General features: G+C 39.8%; 1 protein-coding gene and 1 long non-coding RNA gene across 5 annotated transcripts; one reads left to right on the top strand and one right to left on the bottom strand.

The window, feature by feature from the left end:
• Nucleotides 1-1,167: 1,167 nt before the first annotated feature.
• LOC132914971 (uncharacterized) lies at nt 1,168-17,180 on the bottom strand. 3 transcript variants are annotated; one of them, XM_060974536.1, is made up of 8 exons: nt 17,040-17,180; nt 10,893-11,257; nt 10,120-10,197; nt 6,359-7,847; nt 4,218-4,313; nt 3,441-3,793; nt 2,949-3,274; nt 1,168-2,780 (listed from the first exon to the last, which is right to left on the bottom strand). In XM_060974536.1, exons 2-8 carry the CDS (start codon nt 11,177-11,179, stop codon nt 2,464-2,466), a joined length of 2,946 nt encoding a protein of 981 aa, XP_060830519.1. In that variant the 5' UTR covers nt 11,180-11,257; nt 17,040-17,180; the 3' UTR covers nt 1,168-2,463. The 3 variants fall into 3 exon arrangements, with proteins under 3 accessions (XP_060830519.1, XP_060830518.1, XP_060830520.1); XM_060974535.1 differs by lacking the exon at nt 17,040-17,180 and adding an exon at nt 16,554-17,024; XM_060974537.1 differs by lacking the exons at nt 10,120-10,197; nt 17,040-17,180 and adding an exon at nt 16,554-17,023.
• LOC132915016 (uncharacterized) lies at nt 13,574-15,656 on the top strand. Of its 2 annotated transcripts, XR_009659751.1 has the most exons (4): nt 13,574-13,801; nt 13,999-14,190; nt 14,302-14,471; nt 15,077-15,656. It is a non-coding gene; the product is annotated as an uncharacterized LOC132915016 (long non-coding RNA). The 2 variants fall into 2 exon arrangements; XR_009659750.1 differs by lacking the exon at nt 15,077-15,656 and having other exon boundaries at nt 14,302-15,011.
• Nucleotides 17,181-17,605: the final 425 nt, after the last annotated feature.

Genomic DNA, 17,605 nt, shown 5'->3' with positions numbered 1-17,605 from the left:
TATATTTCAAATGTATTTCTATATAACAACACTTTCACACAAGACTCAAGCAGGAACTTTAGATTAAAAGAATGCAGTATGAGGCAGATAATTCTGTTAACCAAGTTCATTTCTAGACGTGTTGGTTGAAATTAATAAATACTATACTACTGTAACAACACTTTCACAAATAGTTAATAGTTCAGATAGTTAACAGTTCCTTTATTTACAGAATATTGTAGCCGTTGCTTGCGAATACGTTATTCCCATCACTACCGGTCGCAAATTTCCCTCCCTCGAGTCTGAATTTCGAGACTATCGAGCTGTCTTGAAGTTCCGATAAATAACTCTCATTTGACGTAGTGACCACTCACAAACTAGCAAAATATTTTTGCAGAAACTCGCATGGATCAAGGAGTATGCAGTCCAGAAAATTTTTTCGCGATGGATTATCCTTTGACGGAGTGCACTGGCTGTTCACATACTCGAACCGTGTGTCTCGTTCGCGAATTCGCGGCACACAGACGGCTGGCAGCCAATTGCAAAAACCCCTTCTTTTCGCGGCGGAAAGAACAAGGGATCCAGAAACCCTACCCCCCGGGGCACGTGTACGTGTATGCGGGCTGCACGTTGAGCGCACACTACCGTACACAATGTATACGTGCAGGAAAGGGAAGGCCGACGTACACGAGCCGGCAACGAGACGATGATTTCCATTATTTCGCCGGCACGCGTGGCAAGACTCGTTTAACGAGCGCAACGTCGCCATCTGTATTGCGAATCTCGCATCATGATAATCGCGAATTGACCGACAAGCAACTCCGTACTTCTGATGAATAGCGCTTGCGCAATTATCGATTGGAAAATAGCAAATTCGTATAGTTTTTATACTAATAAAAGAGATTAGAATATCAACTTCGATAATACTTATAATAAATTTTCTATAATTTAATAATAAAGAATTTTAGGTTGTTTAAAAATATTATTTATTTGTGATAGAAATCCATTGTAGTTTTAGAATACTGACTTCTACTGAGTAATTTTTAAATTGGCCAATGAGGATAGAAAGGACATTTTGATTTGGGTGATCGATCATATGCATCAATTCACTCGTAATAATTTTCTTCTACGCTGTAATGGAAACCGGATTAGCCAAAGTTGGTAAGAATTTCTATGTATACCAATAAATTTGTTTAGTTTTTTTTTTTTTTTTTTTTGAAGAATTTATTTCATGAAGCAATATTATTCAAAACCGATTCGTAACTTCGAAAAGTCAATAGTCCTCACCAAATATGATGTCACAGTTTTTTAAAAAGTTAAATGTTATTTTAGAACAAAAAAATGCATAATTTTTATATGACGTCTTTTTTTTCAGAATCGTTAATTTAAGGTCTTTCCTTCCGATTACCTGGACATAGTTGAATTATTATCATATTCTTTTCTTTGGAGGAAATCGTAGTACAATACAAGAAAAACTATTTCATATATTCATTTTTTCCCTTAATGTTATATTTTTTATTGGTATGTAATACGTATATAATAATATATATTTATATATATATATATATTATATTCGTCAATATCGAATATATTAATATTTTATCAGTTTTTTCTTTCCATAAATTAAATAAATAACTCTTGACTGTGTGATATTATTAAACAAAATATTTTACAAAAGTAAATAGTTGTAGATTGCCAGGTGTTTAGTGAAGAGTGAGGATAGATGTATGTTTTTTACTATATCGTCTATTCAAAAGTAACTAGACATCCGAAGCGCTTTTTTTATTCCGTATACGTGATTTTTGGCGAAGTCATGATTTTCTCTTCGTTTTTCTTCAAATACCAAATGTTATGAATTTATATATTATACTTCTATTAAACCCGTCTGGCAAATCTCGTTCTTGAAACACATGACACATTCACTTCATATAAAAAAAGAACTAATATAAAAAGAAAAACTATATAAAGAAAAACCAGAAGAGAAAAAAGTCAAAGATAAAGAGAAACGATGAAAATTCGAAAAGAGAAGACGATGATTCGAGAATCCTGGTGAGTCCTTTTGTTTGTAACTTTAACTTCCAAAAATGTTTGTTCGTACTAAGCATCTTATTAATCTTTAGAGAATTATTCACAGCGATTCTTTAAAAAATGCACGAAAGCATCTGGTTTCTGAAGAAGCCGAAATAAAAATGACTGGAACACGGTGGAATATCTCTAATCACGAAGAAAAACAAAAATTTGGCTATAATGGAACATGATTATCGCCAATAGTCACACAATACACACACGATTTTATGTTCGATAAAAACGACCTCAGCGTTTCTCATCGTCCAATGTTTAGTCGCTTTTCAATACCATGCGATAAAGTATATTAATTCTTTTCCTTTTCTCTTTGTCTGTTTTCTTTTTTTATACTATATGTTGGACTGAGGTATTGAGAGGCAAGATGGTCGTCTTTTTTTATACTCTAGGCATGGCGTAAGGTTACAAGTGAGAGCTGTGAGGCTGTTGCTCGTAGAACAGTACGTAGGCTTCGTTGGAAACGACCGATCGCGCTGGAACGACGGACACACGGCTGTCATTATACTCATGCCACTCCCCCGAGTATGGATGCTTACAATACGCCGTGTAATGGCCGGAGTGCGTTGTGCCCGAGTGATTCGCGACACCGTACAAATTGTACGTACAACCCGGAACTCTGGGCGCGGCAAAGGCACTGAGATCCAAACCTGTCAATGGAAAATCTACCATTACGTTTAACTTGCTGCGGAATCGTTCCATCGGTGAAAAACGTTTTAAATCTTTAAATTTTCATTAAGGAAGCTATGATGAAATAAGTAGCGTGATCCAAATTTCGACATTTGAAAAGAAATTACTCTTTAACAAGTACATAATAGAATTTCACAGCACGTAATAACTAGACATGACCTGTTTAACGTTTAATCTTCATTAAAATTAGGAAAGGATACGAATAACAAGAATCTTCGGGAACTTTTGTATGCTGAAGCTTTTCGTGCACTTCCTCCTCATCTGACACTTGGAACAAGTCGGTTTTTCGTCACCGTCGAGTACCTCTTCTCTCGTGAAGTGTTCCAAACATTGACTCAACTTCACTGTACCACTTCTGGCCGGTATTGGCAAGCTTAGATCCCAGAAAGGATCCAATGTAACCGACACGTGGTCGCAAGAAGTGCAGCGCAACGACGAACGTAATTGGCCCACGAACACGTCCACTATCATACTATCTTCGCTGCGCAGGTAACGCTTCCAGCTCTCTACTGCCTTCTGACTGTCACTATTCATAAAAGATCACCAACATTTATATAAATAGTAGCCTTAGACGTCATCATTCTTAATATTTATCTTTCATATTGTTATTGTATAATATTCATATTTATCTTAATATTTATTTTTTCTTTCTTACATTCCGTATCCACAAATAAGATTTAAGGTTTGCTTACGTGTACATTTCAGGAATATCCGTATGTATCGGTTGCGGCTTCACCGTCACCCTGTTCACGTCTTCGTGCAGTCCTTCCAGCAAGTATCTGAGAAATTCTTGAGCATCTTGTTGGCTGTACCCCATGAAACGCGGTGCGAATCTTTGTATCTGGGATTTAAGCGCCGTCGTGTTAACCACGAGATCACCGCCCACCTCCCACAGCTCGTGAATCACCTGACTGAAGGCCTTGATAAGAGCTCCTTTCATACTGCTTGTGGAGGTGTTTATGTCCGCCAGGTACTGTTCGTTCAGCAAATATTCCAGTAACGGTCTCGTGTTGCTCAAACATTGGATTACACTGTTCATAAAACACTGCAAGACAGAAACACTAGTAAAAAAAATCGGTTCTCTCAAAATGGTCTTTAATGTCATTTTTTGTGTACAAGTAGGGTAGTAGCACTATGCAGATTCTGAAGGAAATATATCGAGAACTACTTTATACATAGCAGTAAAGAAACTTCAACTGGAGAAGCAGAAATATCCCGTTTCAACGCGTAACATGGTCGTAATATCGCACCCTTAAACTTTACGCTGGGTAATTAATTCTTCCTTTGATTATACAGCACATTCAACTTTATAAGGCGCAAATTAATCCATTTTCATATTATTAGCAGATACGCATGTTGTTGTGGATAAATAATTATATGCAAAGTTCGAACACAGACCAAATGTCGCAGCATAAACGTTGATGTAATCATAAGTACATATTCTTGATATATAATTAGTATATACTTACTGTGTTTCCAATATTTCGCAATCCATTTAGTCCACATCGCTCATCACGATGCGCTTGTAGCCGATTACGCGCTGATTTGTTTGTCGGGCTTCCTTCCTGCAATAGAGATAAGAGTTACATTTTTAAATCTAACCGAGCTACTATTTTCTAGGCATCTACTTCTCTACGGGAAACGAAAACCGTCAAATTCTGTCGCGTTCTCTGTTCTAAGCACGACTAGTTATACTTCTTTGGTGGTGGCGGTGTCTAGCTTGCGGCATAAAGAGCATCTCACACGAATATATGTATACGCACGCACACACACACATACCACGAAGTCGATATGACCTTGGGGATGGATACGTGCTATACAGAGAGAGACCGGTTAGTTATGGACCGATTATGTAGAACACGGCATTTGGATTAGTAATGTGCATCACCGGTATTGAAAGAAAAGAAATACCACACGGTACGTACATTTTTCGGTGTGTTCAACCTCAGCGTATGGATCGTTCCGAACAGAAAGTACGCCCAACATAATATATTCAGAAAAGGGAAGACAGCGTAAATATTTAAAGCGTCGAACAGTCGTGAAAAAGAATCGGTACTCAACGACGACGTCGGCGTCATTGCGTGCTCGAACGGGACTAAGTATATTCTTCGTATTTCTTGTACCTATATTCTTCATGAACACTCACCTTCGTGCGACTGGCTGGAGGCTGTAGAGTAGCGCGCGCGGTCACTACAGAACTGTTGAACTGTACTGAATAAACACCAAAAGAGACGCGTTTCTGAGGCGTCAGAGGAGCCGCAACGCCTAACAGGAACGCGTACACGAACAGCAGAGTAATCACTGTCCACACGCACCACAACCCCCAGCCTATCAGTTGGGTATAAGCCAGTTTACACGGTGTAAGTTTCGAGAACCTCCAGTCCCTCTGCGTTAACCAACCCACGCTCTATCTCTCTCGAGCTTTCGAGTACGTTGTCGGATGAACATAACGAATAAATAGACGTCATATCGTTGTAGGTATCTTTCAAGGATTCACGAGAATAAGAAAAATTTAAAAATGGCACAAAGTTCAAACGATCGCATCTATGCGAGCCGAAGGAAAGTTTCTGCGGTGAACCACGAATCTTTTCGTAAATATTCAGAGATATCCCACTCGGATAGTCTCTCCCCACTCCGTAGTCAAAATGATGCCTGAAACTGGCACACGCTACTCGTTGTCATCGATGACAGAAATTGCCCGTGTCGCGAAGAAGATACTGCATCGGTCTTCAAGATCTTTCCTGCAGAGACGATGTAGCTCTTAGCAGTGAATGCACCAGAATATGTTGTGTACTTCATACGCATAGTTATACTTCAACATAAAGAACACCCGTTGCTACTAGGTACCGTTATGTTATGAGAGATCCGTTGACCGCCGGGTTTCTCTCTCTTTCTCGCACTCTTTCCCCTGCCCGAAGAGCTCTGGTCTATTAATAAAAGCCAGCTCTCGCGACTAACCGTTGAACAGAATGGCGTGTGCTCGAAGAAAAACATAGACTAGTTTCGTAACAAGCGACTAGATGAGCAATGGAAAAGCATAACCTAACGTTTCGATTCGTAGTCCATCTTTTTCCATCTACCATCGCTATTCTATGTAAACGTATATACCATCAGGAATTCGTTACGAGTCACTGAACTTTCCATAAGTCAAGAAAAATGGCGGTTTACAAGATACGATGATCCATCGTGGTTACGCACACGCCTCTATATATACATATTCTATACAGAAGAAGGCGGATGCATTTTTGGCCGCATTTAAAGCTGCTGTAAGACTATGCGCCATTGAATGACAGATATGCGTTCCTTAATAATAGAACATTAGAATGAAACGAAATTCTATAGCATATGCTACATATATGCGAAATGACAACGAGGTTCCTAAAACCTAAAACCTAAAACCTAAAACTAACGAAAAGCAGAAGAAACTATAAGAAAGAAATGGCAGAAGCCAATAAATCTTGAGATGTTGACAATGTAGCACTGGACAGGTGTTACTTCGTTCTCTTAGGACACACTTTTACCGATGTTTCTAGTAAGTAAAAGTTTCATAAGACAAGACTACGATGTCTTCCCATTGAATGATTAACGGAAATGACTAAAGGACACTCACAAACTGGTCGGCGACCCCGCGGTAGAGATTTTGGTGGGCCGTGGACGGTGCAGTGGGCGACGAGGAGGAGGTCAGATTACTGGCAGTGTTCGCGGTTGTCCCCGAGAGGTGACCATCCGGTCTTCTAGACGTGGAAGGCACAGATGGGTCGTCTCCATAGGTATCGGACGGTCTTCCCGCCACGCCGTTTTGCAAGATGGGCGGCGTGCTGCCGCCTACGAACCCGGTCTGATCGATACCGTACGAAGTAGAGGTTTTCCGTTGCTGCTCACTGTCCTCGAGACTCTCCGGATCTCCAACGCGACCACCACGGAGATAGGTAATCACGTCGACGGAGGTGACGACGTCTTTTTTGCCGCCTATTACCTCACCACCGCCTTTAGCAGTCTTGTCCTCGATCTCGATGTCCCCCTCTTCTTCCTTTACCCCTTGGATATTCTTCCGAGCGTTGTTGTTAATCAGCACCCCGCCGTTACTCGGATTAGTGGCTAGGTTAGTGAACAAGTTGAGCTTAATACCGATCAAACCAGCAACGCCAGCACCGCCACCGAGCACAGGCGACAAGAGGTTACGTTTAGCTGGTGAAACCTCGTCAATCCGATAGGCAGCACCGCGTTGCTGCTGTTGTTGCCGATGATGCCGGTTGTTCAGCTTGTTGTCTTCGTCGTCCTCGTCGTCATCGTCCTTGTCGTGGTCGTCGTCAGGGTCGTCGTCGTGGTCGGGGTCGTGATCGCGTTCGTGCTCGCGGTCGTTGTTGTTTATTATCCCATATTGACCGGAGTCACAGGCGTCCCCACAGCCGCTGCTGATATTCCCATTACTGCCGTTGTTGTTATGCTCATCGTCGTCGGTGTTATCGTCCTTGTCGTCGTTATCGTCGTCATCGTCGTCGTCCTCGTCTAGGTCGCGGATCGTGCCGCGCTCGTCAATCGTTACCTCGCCTGGCGACGCGGCACTATCTGCACGTGCATGCCCGCTGCTGAGCACCGTGCTGCTGGACACTGGCCTTCTCTTTGATCTGGACCAAAGTGCACCACCAACGGCGCAGGAAGACGACGAGGAGGACGAGGAGAGCGACGACTCAGGACGATGATCTCTGCCGGTACTACGTTCGATGGGTATATCACGATCGTCGCCACCAAACAATTCCGTCAACGAGGAACCGGCTGAATGATGCTTCCACTGATGATGATGATGATGATGATGATGATGATGATGATGGGCTCCACTAGTGCTGCTGGTGCTGCTCGTTTGACGGATATTCGGTATGTAACCGGACGGCGAGTACCTGATCAGATCTGCCGCTATTTCTAGCCTCGACGAGGACTCTGGAATCGCTCTGTCCCTGGACGAACTCCCGACAGAGATGTTCGACGAGGACGACGACGTAGACAAGCCGAATCTGCTGCCGCTGGTGCCGTTTGTCGTCACATTCGTGGCCGTGCCACCGCTGCTGCCCGTGCTGTTGTACGTCGACGACGAAACTGACCTGCAAACGTTCAGCCAATGTGAATATTGCGAACATCCTTTTTCATTCGTCTGGGCCCGCGTCCAAGGGCTACCCTCTCTTTCTCCAGATTACGCAATCATCAGCCAGCATACGCGAAACACGTTCGTAAACACACGCACGCGCAACCCACATATATAACTAAATGAATAAGCACTCCGTTTCTGTCTACGTTAGTAGTAATTAATAATGAGACAAGTCGCAGGTTGCTGGATTTATCAAATTGTAAGTATACACATTTTTCGATTATCAATCCGTTAACCCATCTATTCCTTCTTAATCGCAACATTTCCTTGAACACTTTGTCTAAGTCAATCTTTACAATATACTCCGTTCTACGAAATCGAGCAATCCTCTGAACTCCTATATAGTCGAACGAGAGATTTAAATTGTTTGAAAAGAAAGAGAACGAAACGGGCAAAGGTTCGATAGTGTGAGAATAATTCTCTTTGATGAATAGAGAAAAGGAAGTTGGTAAGTACACGAGACGATCGGGCCGATGCCGCTGACCTACATGTTGATCAGATCCTCTTCGAGGTTTGGAGGTTACCAAATCAGACGCGTGACACCGTTCGTGGATTTGGACGCAGCACCGGGAATACGCACTAGTTATTTAAAATATACGCGCATTCTTGTACGCATTCGAGCACATGTGCGCTAAATATCTCGCTGTGGTTAAGGACGAGATGTCTGGGAGAAAGTAACCGTCTTCTCTTCCCGTCTCTCCACACATCATACCAGAAGACAATTCGAAGCGAGGTCAAGGCCTTTCGCTACACTTCCACCACGTCAATCGCAATCGATCGACCAACACGAATGGATCGTACGTATGTATATTTATATCCACATGACTGTTTATCGTGACAGTTATTCCCTACGGAGGTTAAACTTTGCTCTAGCTTCTCAACAGTTCACGGTAACGTACGATGATGTAAAATAAGTCGACAGTCATTTGCTTGTATATATACAAAAATTTGCAAAGATACTAAACCACCTATCGAACAAAAATGTTGTATACTCAAGGACGTGAAAATAATTTCATAAAAAATATTAACGAATTTAAAATAACTAATATTTCGTATTTCTTCCTTAGATGACAACAGATCATTTGAAAATAATATCGAGCAACATCTTTTATCGTTACTAGTTGTCGTTACACAACTAACAGAAATGTGTTCATAAAAACCTTTCACAGTACGTTGCCCAACTATTCCAAAATATTTTGATTCTATTACGACTTTCGTATGTGAGAATGAATATGAATATCGAAAATGTTACGCGTAAAAGTATTACGGGATAACCAGACATAGCTTCTATATCACTCCATTACTATCAAGCAGTTTAATTATATCAATTAGTCAGCAGGCAAAACTCTGGTTATAGAGGGTTACATTCACTTCCACGAATTCTATAACCACTCCAAAATAAAAACTCAAGGCTACCGAGCAACCGCCTCCTCTATCATCTGCAAATCATCCCACTGATTCCCCTGCTTCCCAAAAATGGTGACCACAATGTGGCTGACAGATCTTATGACTTTAATCGCATGTTTAACGCCAAGTAAGCAAGAGGAGCTAGTTTTGTTGTCCAAAGAACACACAAAATATCTACTATCCTCCATCAATGACAAGTGGATAGACAGGATTTCTATGTATAACTAGTTCTCTGGCAGCCAGTGCAAGTCTATACGGCCCATCTACTATCGATCTCGAGCTTTGTCGTCGCCTCGACCATGCCATAGAAACGGGGACTCGTACGTCGCGCCTTCCTAATTGAATCATTGTGACGCGAACAAAAGTAATTGGCGCATTGTAAAGGGTGTCGTTGGGATACCTGTTGCCGGCTGATGTATTTATAACGTGCGTCCCGTAGCCATTTTATCCACGTCGTCGCGTTCCCCGCGATAGAGAAACGCAATTGGCACGAGTGTGATTCATCGGCCGACAAAAAGGAAGGAAAGATCGATGACAAGGGACTTCCGCCATGTGGTCTCTGACAACCATAGCTTCGAGCAACAACCGCGCCGCTATAGTCAACAACCTAACTGGTAACTATTGTTTAGCATTTCAGGAAATCCATTCCGAGAGTGGACGTTAGTTGTGCATCAAGCAATTACAGTTATTTAATCGGATGTTGACAAATGTGGGAGAAACCAGGAAGATACTGCACAGAATCGGTGGAAACTTATCGGGGCCTTGATCTCATAGCCAGTGACCCCAGCTGCCTTATATCTCTGTTCACGGAGATTGCTCACCTTGTGGGTGAGCTGCGAGACCGGTTGTACTCCGACATGTAACTCCTGCGGATGCTCGTGTTCGCCGACGAGTAGAAACTGTAGGGCCGATCGAGTATCAACTATTTAATTAACCTCCTTTTTCGCATTGTCAAGAAGCTCGGGATCGGCAGCACGCTAACCACGAGTTTAGTTCTAATATTAAACATTATTTATAATATCGAAGTACGTGTAATACTTGATATAATCAGCTGCTTGCCCAAGGCCAATCCCGGTAAAGGAAAGCCTGAACGGTGCAAAGAAACAAAGTAATTGACAAGAAGTCGAGGGAAGCATGCGTTCGACCAGTCAGTGGAGTATCGACGGAAGTAAAACGCCTCCCCTTAACCAATCTTCCTCTTTATAAACTTCTTTCAATCAATTTCTATCTTTTCAGTGCCAATATTCCAAATGCATCAACGGACCAACCCCTTGCGGACGTAAGATGTAATTAAAGAAAAAAGTAGATAATATCCTTGACTATAATCAATTCTATTATATACTGCCTTGCTAACTGGCCAGATTCAGCCACATGGCCAATCAGCAGGGCATTGCTATGCTTCTAGACTTTAAACAATATAAAAAGTCTGGAGTTCTATTTGAAACGAGGGCAGCAAAGGGTTAGACTTGCTTGTTCCTAAGTTTCGATCTTTACAAACTGCACGTGATTGCCGATCCCTGGAATCCATTAATGGAATCCCGAATAAGGGAACATGGAAGATGGAGAACGTGACGAGAGAGGAAAAAAGACTCACCTGCCTGACGGGCAGTAGGATCGCCTGTACTCGGTCGTATAGTTTGAACGAAAGCCCGAGCTGCCTGATGTCGACGAGGATGAGTAGAAGTTCGACGGTCGATCTAGGATCGACGACGAAGCAGTAGATCGGTAGGTGCTCAGCTTCGAGGTGGAGTTGCCGATAGAGGAACTGGTGTTGCCGCTGTTACCGCTGGAACATCGTCTGCTAGGAGAATGCGGCGCCATTGGACTGGTGCTGTACGACACTGCTACGGCGCCCGCCTGGCCCCCACGGTGATACGACATTGCACCCGGGTCACCAGTCTCACAATCTCTCTCTCTTTCTTTTCTCTCTTTTCGACTTTCTTCTATAGAAACCTTTTCCTGAATTCCAACACAATTTAGCAGAGATTGGTCAGTGTATCGACTGGGATACTTTCTAAACAATTTTTTATTACTAGAGTGCTAATTGAATTTCGAGTATTCCGAGGGTGTGTTTCATTTTTCCAGGAAGAATTTAACCCTGTTAGCTATTCCATTCTAATTCTATTGTTTCTTTCTTATCGATTAATCTATACTTATTCAAGTTTCAAGAGAATGTACAAAGTTGTTGATAAGTATGAATCCTGTGTAACCGGCTCAAATGCAATCGTAAATCTAAGTAGCGTGCGAAAGTCTCCACGCTACAATAACGAGTGGAAATTTTGTTTCTTATGAATTAACATAGAGATTGTTTTTTCGTTATTTTAATTCTGTTCTTCCCCCAACCATTCTTAACAAAACCTTTGTGAGCCATGAAAATCACAAATGTACACGTATATAATATATATGTATATAATCATCATAAAGGGAATATCTGAAGATTCATTTTTAAAAAGCTATACAGTAGGGTTAGTTGTTGTCATAAAATTCGAATATCGTAGATAATCTAAGGTTTTTGCATTCTATAGTACCATAAATCAAAGAACTTACATATAATACATCGATTTTTACCAGAACTGGTTCAATTTTGCAAATGGATTTTGACATTGTACGCGAAGAAACTGACGTGGCTGATCCATAAAACGTCAGCCATTAAAGAGCATTAGGTAAAAAGACTTTTGGAAGTGTTGAACGACGATAAAGTAGAGACCAGATATAACGAACTCCGGTCTACATGTTCCATACAATCTGTAACAGTCTGACCCAGAAAAATCTAATTATTACACAAACTGTCTTCCTTGTCCCATTTTGAAATCTGCAAGACCTACATCTTCATACCTAAACTCGAAGGTATGCTTAAAGTACTCTAGTAATTCAAACGACACACATTATGTATAAAATTAGACCAAAAATTAATCAATAAGCATTCTCTTTCCAAAGAACGAGAGAAACAAGAACGATTTTCAGCTTCAGCGTCGACCTTGCAACTCGAACAAGCTATTTCACCTTGTCCCCCTTTTTTCCATAGAAGAATATACTCGGTGTTCGTGAAAAAATAACGGATCTTCACTGGACGTTGAAAGCGGAAACCGCATTGCGTTACGTGATTAATCGGATATTGATTAGTTCTATCTCCATGTGGAATAAATTACAATAGAGAGAAGGAACTTTACCGTCGATACTCCAACTGTCAAATTCCGCGAAGAGCGGGAATACAAAATGAAGAAATGCCAGAGGTTACTGGGTCGTGCTAAAAAAAGCAAGCTGACCTTGAGCCGGCGAAAAAAGTAACTACTCGCACACTGCTTGACACTCAGCACGCGTGTTATTGTTTTAACCCTGCTATACGTTGATCAGTTTGATTCGATGAAAGATCGATGACCGAGAAATCTAACTAATAGCCAACGTATAACGTACGAAGGATATACAGTCCCAGATTTTGTATCTTTTCATTTTCGTTTACATAGTTCTTGGGTCACTTTACAATATGTTTTGTCAGTAGATTCTAACTGTTTAATTCTTTTCTAAAATTAGAACTTCTCAAAAATCTTTTTAAGAGTAACAATTGAAACACAAATGTCGAACAGAAGATTCGACTAAAATATGAAAACATTTGATAAAATATAATATTGTAAAATATGTAAATATCTAATCAGTGAAGATAATCGACATGTAGATAGAAAGATACTGCTAATTCAAAATTTGATCGAGATATCATGACTGGTAAGTACATACTTTTTTAAAGCCTCAAATGGAAGAGCAAGAAACATTTATTACCTAATAGACAGGATTCGATTAATTTGGTAACACCGCAACTTTTATCTCGTCCATAACGTAACAATGAAAAAAAGAATTCAAAGTAGGAAACTGCTTTACCGTCGCAAGTTAAGTAAATTCCATCTTCAATCTATTATTAACAATTTTTCGAATTTTGTTTCTTTGGTGAATGATGGCGTAAAAGTCGCGCGTAACATCCAAGAAGAAAATCCACGTCTCTGCCAAATATCTAGCGTCAAGAAAGCAACCACATTTTTCCCTTGATTCTGGCAACCATCCCAGTTTTCACCGGAATACATCAGACGCGCAAAACCAATATGAGAAACGTCTTGAATTTCCTAGCAGATCGTGTAACACGTAAAATTACTTACTTTCCGTTAAATATTTCGATCGAATCATTCGATAAAGTATATCGAATTTCATTTTAAAGTTTTTTTCCACGCGCAAGATGATCGAGCTTAATAATTTGTCAGTATATTTCTTTCAATTTCCAGAAGGTTAGATGCTGGAGATAAGAGAAAAAATACATCGCGTGCGTGAAACAGCATCTCGCTGAAAAATTACGGCAAAGATATTACGGGTCATCTCTTATATTTCGCAAAGTCAATAACGCAGTTACGTAATCAGATAAAGAGCACAATTGGAAATTATGTAACTAATTCTATGATGCGAACCTGCCAGTAAATGCCTGAAGCGTGCGATTTCATTAATTACGTTCAATGTACTCAAGTATCCTTGGCAATTTTTTTTTAAATTTGGAAGAACATATTTCTGGAAATAATCGGAGAATTGATCAAAATTGTGTAATTTTTCAAACTAATAATTATTCATCAACGTCTCTGATAGTCTTTACATAATCATGTTTAAAATGGATATGGTGAAAACGGAAATAAAAAAAAATATTTTAAACCTAATTCGAAACGCAGATGACAGAGCAGAAGACGGTCCGCATTATTCGATCAATGGATCACGCCTATTACATCATGAGAATCAGTACACGTGGATCCCTGGCAGAGCAGATTATACGTTTACGCAACGAAAACGAGGTGGAACACATATTCTAACATTTTTTTTTTAGCATTTCAAATCACCGTCTACGATGGTAATGTCGCGTATCGGTATGTAGTATACAACAACACCACTATGCTAATACCTTTTGTCTCTTTCTTCCTATTTAAGCTGCGAAATGTGGAAAAAGAAACAAGGCCCCAACTATTTCTTTCTTTCAGTGATCAATGTAGAAACTTATTAAAGAAAGAAGATATGTTATTCACAGCCAATGGATCATCTTGAAGCAAATATGATAGCAAAAATGTAATAGAGAGGTTAAGATGTACATAGTTGAACATGAACATAACCTTGTTTTATTTGTAATACCCATATGAAAGATTCGTAATCTGTAAGTAGAAGCGTCAAAGGTGAGGCGCGTAACGAGTACACTCGCACGTGACGATGCTTCCAGTTTGCGTACAACTGCACTTGTAACGCGATTAATAGGACCGATCGAATTCACTTATGATCTTTAGTTATTCGCACACCGGTTTCGTCGTATTCGTGCGTGTGTAACGCGTTGGGTTACATAAGATAATGCGACACATACACCTACAGGCAGTCACAAAAGTTCGCATACACCTCTTAAATTTAAGAGCAATATCTTTTAGTATCAAATTTTATATTAAACGTATGACACATATTCAAAAAATAAAATGAAGAATAGAAGATGCAATGCCTCGCAAGAATGCATCCACTTATACTTACATGAAATTATAGAAAAAAGTAGACTTCGTAATGTATTAATACCCTGTAAGTCTTACAGTCTTTCTGGTATTGTTAAAGTTAAAGATTTCGCAATTTCTGATATAATTCTATGTTAAAATTTTCGTGAGCTAAATATTTACATTTTTTTAATTCCTTCTGGAAATACGTTAATGTATTATGGAAACACACAAAACTCGTAAAGCGTATGTAAACTTCCATGACTGATTTGAATTTCTTTCGCAGAAGAGAAGAGAAACTTCAACTCAAATGTAATCGAATAAAATGTGATTTTACCGAAAACAACAGTAAAAAAAAAGGATGAAGGAAGAAGAAAGAAAAGATAAGGAACGTAGAAACATTGTTTATTATTTGGATACAGAACTATAATATGAAGAATCTCTATTTTGCGTTTCCAAGAGAGTAAAAAAGGAGAAAGAAATAAAACACAATGAGTAATTATAGTAACAAATAGATTTACGCGATACGATATGTCACAAGAATTGAAAACGTTGCTAAAACATTACAATCGTGTACAACACGTATCCTATTCTCTCACCTAACTCTGAATTCTCTTTCGTCAATCGTACGAATTTAAATGTAATAAAATCAAGATTTCCATCTTGGACGGTTTTTCAAATCTAAAATAATTCGAAGCTTTCTTATCACGATTCAATCAAAACGATTTGCCAGCTCTTTCGACATTGTATATGTACTATATATTTCCCATTTCTCGCTATCTTTCTTGAAGATATCGTTTCTCTTATAGCAATGCTATGAATATGCGATTCAATAGATTATAGAGATTCACAATTTAACCTAAAATAACTAGAATCAAATTTAAACCATAATCATCGTCGTTTATTCCTCATTCATACCTTTAATTCGTATAGTTAAAACTAAAAAGGGCCAACTTTTTTACTGAAAAATTTGCACATTTATGATTTTGATACGAGGACGATACAATTTTCAAGTTCATTGACTCAATTAATCCTGCTGCGTTCTTTCCATCATTTTTTATCCAATGGTATTTTTTGATGTTAAAAAATATTTCAAATTCAGGTAAGATATGAGAAGGCTGTTATTAGTATGCATGACTGCTCGTCTCAATTTTAATATTAATAAACATTTTCTTAAAATACTATAAATTTCTTTTACTGCTAAAATTAAAATAAAATTGAAGTATCAAAATTCGGGGATCGCAGAAGGGTTAAACTTCCCTTTAGAACGCCAAAAGTTTATCTACCAATACTACGACACCAATATTTAGTCAATTCTTGGTGTTCTGAAGTAAAGTTTTCAGCCTGATGCGATGGTGTGGAAGGGAAACATTTCTGGATACTTGAAATATTTTTATCGAGCTGTTTCGATTTGTAACCCAACTCCGCGTTCACGAGGCCAGAGAGTAAGAAAACGCGAGAAAGAGACGGTAAACTGGGCGCAGGAGGGAAGAAATAGAGAGTGAGAGTGAGAGTGAGTGAATGAGAGAGAGAGAGAGAGAGAGAGAGAGAGAGAAAGGGGGACGGTCGAAGGAGGGACAAGGATAGAGTGATAGGACGACAAGATGGAAAAGAAAGAGAAAGAAAGACGCGTTGATTTGGACACAGAGCCTTTGGCATTTCTCACGTTCCAAAGTTAAAACCCACGGATCCGTATATATATATATATATATATAATTGTATATTTCACACATACGAGCCATTCATTATAAAATGGAAATACTCACGGGCTGTATGCCTCTTACACAAGTAGATACAGGTTTTCACTTGATTAATTCGTCCAAAGTAAATGTGTACACGATTTCACTAGAAAACGTCAGTGTTACGTAGATGAACACGTTCGCGTTCCCTCGATCATGTCGTCGTTTATTAAGCAGGGAGGAATTTTAGCTTACGCTCTTACGGAGATTTTACGAAAAGAAAAAAGGGAGGAGAGGTGATGCGTCGCGATGCTGAAAAGCACGGGCCATCCCTCGGAATTGTCGGTGACGTCACACACCGTGACGAGTACGATACGGAACTTCCGATTCGATGTGCCTGAGCTGAGGAAATAGTCGCTCAACGCTACGAGACTCGAGACACACGATCGATTTACAACACGGTTTTATATGTAGATCACGTCACGATGCTCGTTTTTACTGGAAAAATCTTTGACACGATTTGGTACGAGTGTGGTTTCGCCGCCGACCGAGTTTGCTACTCGAGTTATTTACCTTTTTTTCCACGCTTCCCTCTCGTGGCTTATTAAGCACTTAAGACACCACGAGATTATCACCACTGACTTCGCTAACACAACGTGTGTGCAAACAATATGGCGATTACAAGATTGCCGAATTCCGCGTTGACAGTCATCGCTTCCGCGACTACCGCATTCTGCGCTAGCGCACAAGAAAATGCCGTCTCGTTTGCCTAGGGTGAAACTTTGAAGCCAATGCTGCCACTCACGGCTATAAGAGGATTTTGATTACCAATCACGTTTATCGCGCCAAATTATTCCAATTTTAAATTCGACTAACGATCGATTCAAACCTGTTTTTAACTATCAATTTATGTAGTTCATATAAAAAAAAAATTTAACGCTGATTATTGGATGACATATTTATAATTCTTTGATTTCTGATCGTATTATAATTGTAACTTGGGCAGACCTGAAGCAATGAACTGTATTGTTTTTGAAACGTTGACTCAAAGTGAAAAAATAATTGGAACGTGTCAATTTATATTGTTCTTTTACTTTTATACCGTGGCTTCTGAAAGTATTGATAGACCTTTTATGATT

Source organism: Bombus pascuorum, chromosome 15 (genome assembly GCF_905332965.1).
Source record: "Bombus pascuorum chromosome 15, iyBomPasc1.1, whole genome shotgun sequence".
NCBI classification, from domain to species: Eukaryota; Metazoa; Arthropoda; class Insecta; order Hymenoptera; family Apidae; genus Bombus; species Bombus pascuorum.
This window is presented reverse-complemented; position numbering and strand designations above follow the sequence as displayed.